At 60.6% G+C, this 11,613-nt stretch overlaps 1 protein-coding gene across 1 annotated transcript in view; it reads left to right on the top strand.

Annotated features, from left to right (window-relative positions):
* The window catches only part of SLC2A1 (solute carrier family 2 member 1), a 29,659-nt gene extending 18,397 nt beyond the window's left edge, over positions 1 to 11,262 (top strand). Inside the window, 8 exon segments of the mRNA NM_001105687.1 lie at positions 6,351 to 6,511; positions 6,634 to 6,874; positions 7,347 to 7,509; positions 7,610 to 7,797; positions 8,034 to 8,138; positions 8,593 to 8,694; positions 9,678 to 9,881; positions 10,172 to 11,262. Coding sequence (NP_001099157.1) covers positions 6,351 to 6,511; positions 6,634 to 6,874; positions 7,347 to 7,509; positions 7,610 to 7,797; positions 8,034 to 8,138; positions 8,593 to 8,694; positions 9,678 to 9,881; positions 10,172 to 10,372 — 1,365 coding nt within the window. The 3' untranslated portion in view covers positions 10,373 to 11,262.
* The last annotated feature ends 351 nt before the right edge of the window (positions 11,263 to 11,613 follow it).

Below are 11,613 nucleotides of genomic sequence, written 5' to 3' on the forward strand. Positions count from 1 at the left end.
GAAATTATCTTCCCCTTTTATAGGGGAGGAAAGCGAGGCTAGGTGAGGTCATACAGCGAGCCAGGCTGCGTCAGAGGTGGACTCTGGGCCTTGCGCCTCCTCCGCCCGTGCCCTGCCTGCCCCTGCCCCTGCCCTGCACTGTGAGTGATGGTGCCCTGCCCCTGAGGGCGGAGGGTGGCGGCAGACAAGGCCAGCCCAACCACGGGGCGGTACGGGGGAGCGGGGAAGTGAACGCGGGGCCCGTCTGAGAGCTGCCTCTCCTCTCCCCAAGCGGCTCAGTTGCCAACACAGCTGACTAAAAGCCATTGAGAAACTCCGAGGGCTTGGCCAAAGGGCAGCGTCAGGCTTGTCTGGGAATGAGGTATCCTCAGAACGCAGAGGCTGGGCTGGGAGGGGCCTGGTGGCTGTGGGACAGAGCGGATGGAGGCTGCCAGGGGACCCGGCTTGATTGAAAGAACCGCCTGGGCTGGGGGAGGCGACACGCAGCTCCCCGCCCGTCCTGGCTCCAGGCAGCCCCTCCTTGATGCCAACAGTCCTGGGTCCCATTCCTCCTTTGCCCAGCACCACCACTACACCCCGTAGTAGCTCAGCCCCTCATGGCCCCCATTCCTACGATCCCTGGTGTAGAGGAGACTGGAGCACAGAGATGTTAAGCGACTATGCCCAGGCCACATGGCTAGCGAGTGGCAGAGCTGGGGTGTGAGTACGTGGAGGCAGACTCCAGTCTGTCCCTGACCACGGTGGAAGGAGGGCACCTCGCCACCCTGCCGCCACCCGCAGCTGCCACCCAGCTCTGACGGGAGCTGAGTCAGGCCTGCTGGTGTGTGGGCATCTCAACGGTCTCCTGCGGGCAGTTGCACCATCCCCCATACCACCACACCCTGTCACAGCCACCTCGTCTCCGAGCCCCCTCAGTCACACATGGTCTGAGGACCATGATGGAAACAACCACGGGAGCTGAGAAGGGCGAGGGAGAAGGCACTTGCCCGCCCGGCGACCAGGGGCTGACGGCTCCCTGGGTCCGTCCCCCGGTGTGGTAGGGGCTGCCCTGTGCGTGCCAGGATCTTCAGTGGCATCCCTAGCCTCTGCTCAGCTAGACACCAGGTAGCCAGTGTGACAACCACAGGAGGCTCTGGGCCCAGCAGGTGTCCTCCAGGGGAGGGGGACAAGAGCGCCCGCTGGAGAACTTCTGCCCTGCCATGGTGGGGGGTGGCTACCCAGCCTGCTTTGCACGGGAGCCCCCGCCCCATGCGTTCTCTGAAAGGTGACCAAGCTAAGAGCAAAGCACAGAGGCGTGGGTGTCCAGGTCCTGCGAGCACCACAGGAAGGGTTGGGGCCAAAAAGCACTTCCAGGGGCTGAGCTGTTGGGCTGTTGCCGCCTGCCCGCCTGCCCAGAGAAAGCCAGCAGCCTGGGTGGTCCGATCCTCTGCTGTGGGGCTGGGGCCCTGCTTCGGGCTCCAACCTGGTCCCCTTCTCCCAGCCCCTGGGAGGGGTTATCCGCGCAGCCCCACCTGGCTCACAGCTGATCTGCTGGTTTCTGAGTTGCTATGGAGATAGAAGCCCTGGGTCGTAGGGTGCGGGACCGGAGGCCAGCCCAACTGGGAAGGGGGAGGAGGAGGAGGCAGGGAGTAGAGGTCAAGGCCAGGCTGAAGGACGGAGCTGGACAAGCTGGCCTTTTCTCCCTCTGCCTGGAGCTGGAAGTTTGGCTGGCTGTTTAACTCCTTCCTCCCCACAGTCCCACCTAGGAAAGAGGAGGGAGGGCCGAGAGGGGGCCCTGCTGGGGATGACTCAGGAAACCCAGGCTCCTGGGGTGCAGGAGAGTCCACAGGGAAGGATGGTAAGGCCAGCCTGGAACAAGATCCTGTCTCCCGGATGAGCCTCCTGGTGACTGTTTGGAACTTGCTTGCATGCTCCTCACAGACGGGGAGCTCACTACCTGTAAAATGAGCAGCCTAGGCCTGCTGTGCACTTCCTTTCTCTGAGCTGAAGCCTGGCTCTGGTTCTGCCCCCTGCGGCTGCAGACCTGCCGGGCCCCTCCGGGTCTGAAGCCGGCCTGACCCCCCGAGGCAGGGGCTTCCTTACTTACCCTGTGGGGTCCTTAGGGCAGTGCTTGAGCCTCCGGCAACTGAAACACGGGAACCCTGCCCCAAGCACCTCCCTGAAGGCAGTGGCTGCTGCTGCTCTTTCTTCTTTTGAAAGACAGAATCAGAGAGCTTCCATCTGCTGATTCACACCCCAGATGCCTACGACAGCCGCGGCCAGATACACTGAAGCCTGGAGCCAGCAGCTCCGTCCCTGTTCTCCCACGTGGGTGGCAGGGACCTGACCGCTGGCGCCATCGCCTCCTACCTGCCAGGATGCACAGTAGCAGGGAGCTGGGAGCTGCAGGGGAGCCGGGACAGGGACCCGGGCACTCTGATAGGGGACACGGGCCTCCAGGCACTGTCTTGGCCACCAGAGGCAGAGGCTTCGTTCTAGAGAACTGCGGTGAGGACAGGAACGGTTTATTCGTGTGCCAGGTGACGTGCGCCACCGCATGCGCCTCCACAGACGCAGAGAGGAAGTGAGGACTTCCTGTCTGGGCAGGCCGAGTGGCGTCCTAATCCACCGCCTGGGGGTGGGGGTGGGGGGCTTCCCCGACATCCCTAGGCACACGCAGGCCTCCCGCCGACCCCCTGGGTGAGGAATAGCTCCTTATTGGAAACCAGCCAGTCCTGGGCATCTCAGCTGCCCAGAGCTCACCCTCCATGCCAGCCCCACCAGCTCTCCTGGGGGCCTCTTTGCCCTCTAGGCTCAACAAGGGGCTTGGACAGAGGTCTCTAGGCAGATCTCTCTCTGCTCTTGGCAGGCCAATGCCGTGACTGCTCACCCCTGCCACACACACACACACACACACACACACACACACACACTGACCAGAATCCTCCCTTCCTGTGCCTCCAGGAAGGTGAAGGGCACGAATGGGCTGGAAGGAAGCAGCTGCACCTGGCGGACTGCAGGGCTCTGCGTGCTGCCGAGTACTTAACTGTGGGAAATGGACCTGGCTTTGGCGGATGGGAAGAGTCTGAGGCAGAACCCAGGCGAGACCCAGGCCAGGTGCCGCGTGAATGCAGAAGTAGCTCCAGCCAGGGGCAGAATCGCTAGGACCAGGGAGGGTCGCGAGCAGGGGCAGTGGCAGGATCCAGGGCCCTGCTCAGGCTTGTGATGGGCATGTGGGTAGAGTGTTCAGAACAGGCACATGGGACCAGCACTGTGGCATAGCTAGTAAACCTGCCGCCTGCAGTGCCAGCATCCCATATGGGCGCCGGTTCGAGTCCAGGCTGCCCCTCTTCCCATCCAGCTCTCTGCTATGGCCTGGGAAAGCAGTGGAAGATGGCCCAAGTCCGTGGGCCCCTGCACCCACATGGGAGACCTAGAAGAAGCTCCTGGCTTCTGGCTTTTGATGGGTGCAGCTCTTACCGTTGAATTGGGGAGTGAACCAGTGGATGGAAGACCTCTCTCTCTGCTTCTCCTCTCTCTGTGTAACTCTTTCAAATACATAAATAAATCTTAAAAAAAAAAAAAATAGGCACATGGCTGGCCCTGCCTCACACATGAGCTGGGGCTGAGGAGTCAGCCAGGAGCCTGGGGGAGCCTGGTCTGCTAGGGCAGTGGTGAGTCGGGTCCTCTTCCCCAAGAGGCACCCGACACTTCTAAGTGGATGCTGGGGACAGTGTTTGGCAAAAGAGGGGGCCCCAGGACTTTTCCCCATGTTGGATTCTTCCCAATTATCTGAGGGCCCCCTGGCATGCCTGCACCGTGTCCTATGGACCCCCGGGGAGGAGCAGACACAGAGTCCCCAGACCAGAGCAGGAATGGAAATCCAGGCACAGTTTCTTCCCAGGAATCCAGCCGCCAAATGAAGAGGCAGAAAGTCCACAGCCCGGCTGTGGCTTGGCTAAGAAGTGCAGCTTGGTGGTGGTGCTGGTGGAGGGGGTGGTGGAGGGGGTTGCTGAGTGGGGCAAGGTCAAAGTGAAGGAAGCTGGCCGGCTTCTTACCCTTCCTCAACTGCTTGACGTGAGCTGGGACATGGAGGAGCTGCTGAGCCCTGGAGGAGCTAGCCCTGGCTTGGACCCTCTCTGATTGTGTGGGGCTCTGATAAGGCCCCCTTTATACACGGGGTCTGCTTACCAGCTGCCTCAACACCTCGGGGGGAGAGGTAAAGACCCAGTTGCCAAAAGAGAAACCTCTTGTAGGCAGTGGGAGCCCGCAGAGCACTTGCCCTTAGCATGCACTTCAAACAAGTCCCACCAGCTGGCTGCCTGGCGGACTTGAACAGAGGGCTGGGGAGCTGCGTGCGAAGAGCTCTGAGCCCCCAGAGCGGTGGGGAGAGACCCTGAGAACCATGAGATGCAGAAACCAAGAGCCACCGGGCCCCAGCCGCGCCCAGGGAGCAGAGCCCAGGGATGGCGTCATGCCGGAGCCCTGCTCGGGCTTCTGGTGACAGCGACAGGAGGAAGAACAATTTCAGTCCCCACAGTGGGTCAGTGTGGCCCTCCGAGGGGCGCGCGTCATTTATCTGGATAGCTCCCTGCTCCAGAACAGCCTGTCCTCCGCCGGGCCTGATAACGGGGACGTCACTGTTCCTAGCCAGTGCTCTGCAGTCGGCGTTGAGCCTTGAGAGACGCTCGCTCTCTGGCTGTGGCAAAGCCGGCCTTCTCGTCGCCCAGCAGAACCCAGCGTCCGTCTCCTCCCCAGGTCCTCCTGTCTCTCCCGCAGAGCTGGGTCAGCGTCGGGCAGGAGTGACAGCGTCTCAGCGGTGCGGAGGGCGGGGTGGCCGACGCATTGTGGGTGGAAGATGATGGTAGGGCGCGAGGCGGGCCTGGGGCCTTGATTTTGAATCGTGGCTTGAAGGCTCAAGTGGGTGCTGTGGGGTCTGCACTGCCTTCGGGCTGCTCCCAGCGTGTGCAGGGGGTGATTTGGAGGTGACGACAGTGCCAGAGGCTGTGGGAGCACGCGAGTATGTTCCACTAATTCCCTGCCGAGATGTCGAGATGAGGCCATTGGGATAACTTGCCCTTGGTCACACCCAAAATCAGGAGCGGAGCTGGGAGCCGACTTCCTAGTGCCCAGATTCAGAGCCCAGGTTCCTAATCCCTGCCCTGGCTGGCTTCTCTGTCGACTTCTGGTCCCAGGGCTGGGCATCTGTCAGGTGTCTCCAGCCTTGAGGCAGGCCGTGGCAGTCTTCCCAGCTGGCTCTCCTGGCAAGTGCGGCCGCCCCCAGCCTCTGCTGTCAGACTCCTGTGGCTTGGGGAGGCCAGAGAGGACCAGGAGCAGTGAGGGTGGAGGACCAAGGGGCTGCCTACTGCTGTGTGTGTGACCTTGCGGCAGGGGTCTGGGGAGGGGCTCTGGGGTGGATGGGGTTGGCATGGAATGGAATATGAGCTGCAAGCAGTGAGGCGGGAAGAGGCAGGCAGGCTGTGACTGGCTGGGGTCAGGCGTATTCACATTATGCTAGCATGTGTGTGAGGGGACGTGTGTGCAGGCAGCTCTTCTGGGTAGCTGGGCCTGTGTCCAGCTACCTGTCTTCTGGGTGAGTCCAGCCTGCCCTGTGGCACTGGGAGTGTGTCTGTGTCGCCTGAAATCCAGTGGTGCCCGCCTACTACTTACCTGGCTTCCAGCCAGGCCCTCCCCTGGGAGGGGGCAGGGCTGTACCAGGACAGGTAGCTGCAGTTCCCGGAGCTGCTTCCTTGTCCACAGCGCTTCCCCATACCTCCCAGCTGGGCCCCCGGCAGAGAGGGAGGAGGCCGTGGTCCTGCAAGCTGGCCCTCCCAGGCCAGCCGCCACAGAGCTGGGCCTAGGGGCGGGAGTGCGGCTGAAGGGTCCTGTGTGTGTGTTTGACCCACCAGGCCCTGCGTGCAGAGCCATCACGTCTGCACTTCCTGCAGCACCCAGGGAATGGCAGGACCTGTCCGTCCAGCAGTTTCCTCCCCAGCAAGGGGTTGGCGAGGTGGCCTGGTGGCAGGAACCAGGGGCCTTAGGCCACAGTGAGCAGGACAGAAAAGGGGCTACTGATAAAGAGCGTGGTGGCTCTGCACCTCCATATGCCATTGTCCCTGGCAAGCCATGTTGTGAGACCACAGGGCGCTGGAAGCCCACCTTGGGCAAGTGTGACAGCGGGCTCGTTGCTCAGAAGGGGAGCCCACCTCTGTTTCTGAGGAAACTGAGGCCTACACAAAGGGAGGGAGTTGGCCCAAGAACATGCAGTGAGAGGGCGGTAGAGCCAGGCCCCCGTGGCTTCCCCAGCGCCCTCCCCGAGGGTGGGCTGTGCGGTCCGGCGCTTGCCCACCCAGGCTGCTTCTCCCCTGCAGGTGATCGAGGAGTTCTACAACCAGACGTGGATCCACCGCTATGGGGAGCGCATCTTGCCCACCACGCTCACCACGCTGTGGTCCCTCTCGGTGGCCATCTTCTCCGTCGGGGGAATGATTGGCTCCTTCTCTGTGGGCCTCTTCGTTAACCGCTTTGGCCGGTGAGCAGGAGGGGTCCTGGCCCTGCCCCTGGGGGAGCTTGCACCCTCCTGCCCGGGGAGTGTCCCTGATGGGAGTGGGAGCCTCTGCCCCAGCCCCTGCCTGACCTGCAACCCTACCGCAGGCGGAACTCAATGCTGATGATGAACCTGCTGGCCTTCGTGTCCGCCGTGCTCATGGGCTTCTCAAAGCTGGCCAAGTCCTTCGAGATGCTCATCCTGGGCCGCTTCATCATTGGCGTGTACTGCGGCCTGACCACAGGCTTCGTGCCCATGTACGTGGGGGAGGTGTCGCCTACAGCCCTGCGCGGGGCCCTGGGTACCCTGCACCAGCTGGGCATCGTCGTTGGCATCCTCATCGCGCAGGTAAGCCCGCCCGGCACTGCCCCTGCCCACAGTGTCGCTGGCTCCAGCGTCCGTGTCCAGCAGGGAGGAGCTTTTCCCCAGCCTTCCACAGCCCTGGAGAGGACAGCCTCATGGTCCAGGGAACCCAGAGAACATGACACCACTCAGGAACCCCACAGGGGACTTCTCAGGGGGATAGCAAGGTCACGGAGCCTCTCACTCTGGGCACCCCACCCAGGGGACCCCGGTGTTCCTTCTGCATGCTGAGCTCTCTCATGCCTCCAGGTCCATGTGCCTTTTGGGTCTCCCTCCTCCACTCCTAAAATCTACCTGTGGCCATGTAGCAACCCTCCCCTCGCCACCCCAGGCCCATCTGTAGCCGCCATTTGTCCTCCCAGTAATGCTGCGAGTTAGGTCCTAGCTTGCCCACGTCACAGGGGAGGAAGCTGAGGTTCAGGGAGGTCAAGCCTCCCTCACTGCCTGCTTCCCCCAGGTGTTCGGCCTGGACTCCATCATGGGCAACGAGGACCTGTGGCCCCTGCTGCTGAGCGTCATCTTCGTCCCAGCCCTGCTGCAGTGCATCGTGCTGCCCCTGTGCCCCGAGAGCCCCCGCTTCCTGCTCATCAACCGCAACGAGGAGAACCGGGCCAAGAGTGGTACGGGCCGGGCCCTGCCCTCCTCCCCAGCCCCCCGCCGAGCCCCGGCCGCCTTCCTGCCCTGAGCCACGCCCCCTTCCCTCGGTTCCCCCACCCCCAGTGCTGAAGAAGCTGCGTGGGAATGCCGACGTGACCCGGGACCTGCAGGAGATGAAGGAGGAGAGCCGGCAGATGATGCGGGAGAAGAAGGTCACCATCCTGGAGCTCTTCCGCTCACCTGCCTACCGCCAGCCCATCCTCATCGCCGTGGTGCTGCAGCTGTCCCAGCAGCTGTCCGGCATCAACGCCGTGAGTGCCCCCACCCACCCCTTCCTGTGGCCCCAGCCAAACCCCGCCATCAAGTCCCCCAGACGGGCCAACAGGCAGGCCTCTGCCAGGAGACGCCTCCCTCGAGAGGCAAGGCCCAGGAGGCATTGGCCACCTCGTTCCTCTCTCACCCGGAATTCCACACCTGCTTGCACACCGGCAGGGAGGGCCAGGGTCCCAGCGCCCAGCCGAGTCTCCATGGTGTCTCTGTCCGACAGGTCTTCTATTACTCCACGAGCATCTTCGAGAAGGCGGGGGTGCAGCAGCCTGTGTACGCCACCATCGGCTCCGGCATCGTCAACACCGCCTTCACCGTCGTATCGGTGAGTCTTTGCCCCTGGTCAGGTGGCCAGGGTCCAGCCAGGGCCTCATGACAGCGGCAGCATTTGCTGAGAGCCAGCCATGTGTCACCTGCTCCATAACTCGGATCTCGTTTCATCTTCAACAACTTGAAAGTTCATTACTCATATCACATAGCTGACACAGAGGCTCAGGAATGAGATGGCAAGTGGCCCTCCAGAGGTCATAGCCAAGAGAGGCTCAGCTGTCTTGAGTCTCAGGGCTGCCTATTTCATCCTCCACTGTACCCCTAAGACGGCTGTCAGGCACGGGGCCAGCTCTCTGCCCCTTCCTATCTGGCCCCCAAGCTGAACCCCAGGGAGGAGGCGGGACAGTCTTCCACACCAGTCTTTGCAATTCTGTTGGTGCAGGCTTCCGGGCGGGGGAGTTCCCAGGGGTGGCAGGCAGGGGTGGCACTGACACTGTCCCTGCTCACAGCTGTTCGTGGTGGAGCGAGCCGGCCGGCGGACCCTGCACCTCATCGGCCTGGCAGGCATGGCAGGCTGTGCTGTGCTCATGACCATCGCGCTGGCCCTGCTGGTGAGTGGCCACGCCCTGAAAGGTGAAGCAGGGGTAGGGGGTGGCAAGTGCCCCTGGGCTTCAGATCCCAAAGCGCCTGTCTCTGCCGTGGCCTGGCAGGCCCTTCTGGCTCCTCAGGCTGTCTTTCCAACCTATTCGCGTTCTGTCTTGAACTTATTCCTCTCTGGCGGTGGTTTCTCAACACAGCACCTCTGGCCCCAAGCCCCCATATCCCCAAGGAGTTTCCTCGCCCAGCATGTGTCATCCATAGCCTCGACGCACCTTCGCAACAGCCCCAGAAATATCTGCACCCTCAGCCCAGAGGTGCAGACCACCCAGTCCCCTGCAGCTCTCACAGCCCAGGAGTGGTTTAGTTATTACAGGTTGGGCGTCCCTTATCCAAGGTGCTTGGGACCCATGAATTTCAGATGTATTTGGATTTTGGAATATTTCCATGTATATAAGATATCTTGGGTCTCAAGTCTAAACATGAAAGTCATTTATGTTTCATCTATATCTTATACATATATCCTGAAGGTAATTCTTTTTCCTGAGGGTAATTTTAAAAATTTTATTTTTAGTTTACTTACTTGAGAAACAGACAGTTCCCATTTGCTACTTGGTCTCCAAATGCCCGCAACGGCCAGGACTAGGCCCAGTGAAGCTGGGAGCCAGGAATACAATCGAGGTCTCTCCCGCAGGTGGCAAACTGCACCCGAAGCAGGGGCCTCCTCTTAGCAGCTCGCTCACGTACACCTGATTACCAGTGCCAGAGGGTGGACTCAGGCTTGCAGCCACACTGCAAGACTTCTAGCCTCTGGTTCAGATGAGAAAACGGAGACCCAGTGCAGGGTGCCCGGGACACACGGAGAGACCGGGACCAGCGCCCTGGCCTCCTGCTTTCCAGCCCAGAGCTCTTGGCCTGCTCTGAGTCGTCTCTGCAGCTTGTTCCCTGAGAATCCAGCACAACCCAGCCTAACTTCCCCTTCCTTTCCCCGCAACAGGAGCAGCTGCCCTGGATGTCCTATCTGAGCATCGTGGCCATCTTTGGCTTCGTGGCCTTCTTTGAAGTGGGCCCTGGCCCCATCCCGTGGTTCATCGTGGCTGAGCTCTTCAGCCAGGGTCCTCGGCCAGCAGCTGTTGCCGTCGCTGGCTTCTCCAACTGGACCTCGAATTTCATTGTGGGCATGTGCTTCCAGTATGTGGAGGTGAGAACCCCTGCCTCCAGACCCACTGTTTCCTGCCTGTGCACACTACCCCAGAGTGCTGGGCAGCTTTCTCCTGGCTGAGGAAGCTGAGGCTCCCAGCCCTGGTTACCCGGCCAAGTCCTGTCCTTAGCTTTGATTGGTGCTCCTGGAGCCTGTCACGTGCCAGGTGCAGGCAGCACAGCATTCCTGGGTGGTAGGCGGGTGTTCCCAGAGGTAAAGTGACCCGTCCCAAGTCCTACAGCCGGGAAACGGGGGTCATGACTGTGACATGTGTCTGCGTGTCTTTCTAGCAACTGTGCGGCCCCTACGTGTTCATCATCTTCACCGTGCTCCTGGTTCTGTTCTTCATCTTCACCTACTTCAAAGTTCCTGAGACTAAAGGCCGGACCTTCGATGAGATCGCTTCCGGCTTCCGGCAGGGGGGAGCCAGCCAAAGCGACAAGACGCCCGAGGAGCTCTTCCACCCTCTGGGGGCTGATTCCCAAGTGTGAGGCGCCCCACACTGCCTGCCCGGCCTGCTCCCAGCAGCCCCATGGAGCTCTCTGGAGCACAGGCAGCTGGGTGGGACTTCCAAACTGACACATCGCAGCCGAGCCGGGCCGGGGCTTCTTTCTTCAGCCAGCAGCAATGTCCACAAGAACATTCAGGACTTTTCATGGCTCCAGGATTTGAACAAAACCAAGACTGTTGCTCAACCCTATTCAGACAAGCAGCAGGTTTTATAAGTTTTTTATTACTGATTTTGTTATTATTTTTTTATCAGCCAGAGTCTCCTGTCCCCACCCTCCAGGCTTCACTCTGAATGCCTCAACGCCTGAGCGTGGGGACCAAGCCCTGTCCAGACACTTGCCTTCTTCGCCAAGCTAATCTGTAGGGCTGGACTTCTGACCAAGGACACACTAATCGAACTACGAACTTCAAGGCTTCTACTCCGGGAGGTGGCTGTGGCCACCCCCTTCCGCAGGCCTGGATCTCCCTGCCCTGGGGGTCAGGCTCCGTTAGGATTCACCCGCCCCTCTCTTCCTACTCAAACCACTCAGATTAATCTTTCCTTGCCTGAGACCAGTTGGGAGCACTGGAGAGCAGGGAGGAGAGGGGAAGGGCCAGACTGGGCTGCCAGGTTCTAGTCTCCTTTGCACTGAGGGCCAGATGACCACCCCGAGAGGAGAGCCCCACGAGGCTGAGAACTCACTGCTCCAGAAGACATGGACACTCCTGCCCTGCTGTGTATAGATGGAAGATATTTATATATATTTTTTGGTTGTCAATATTAAATACAGACACTAAGTTATAGTATATCTGGACAAACCAACTTGTAAATACACCAACACACTCCTTCTGTAACTTACCTAAACAGATATAAATGGCTGGTTTTTAGAAACACGGTCTTGAGATGCTTGCGGGTCGAGGGCAGGGAGGTCCTGGTGGGAGAGGGAGCAGCAGAGTCGCTTCCCTGCAGCGCCTGCCCTTCTGACTCAGGAGCCCACTGCTCCTAAGCACCGCTGCTCAGGGCCCCGTGTTGTCTGGAAATCTGTCAGATGCCCATTACCCGGAGAAAATCTGAGTTCCTTATCTCGACACCCGTGCTGTAATACCCGGTCATAGCCACGTGCCAACCTTTATGCTTCGGCTTGATAAGTGTTATCTCGATGTGAAGGAGGTAGGGTGGTTCCTGTATCTTCATTTCTCAGGTTGGGAGAGGTTGTGTCTCGGAAGTCCCCCTCCCTCCCCC

This window comes from Oryctolagus cuniculus, chromosome 7 (genome assembly GCF_964237555.1).
Source record: "Oryctolagus cuniculus chromosome 7, mOryCun1.1, whole genome shotgun sequence".
Taxonomy (NCBI): domain Eukaryota; kingdom Metazoa; phylum Chordata; class Mammalia; order Lagomorpha; family Leporidae; genus Oryctolagus; species Oryctolagus cuniculus.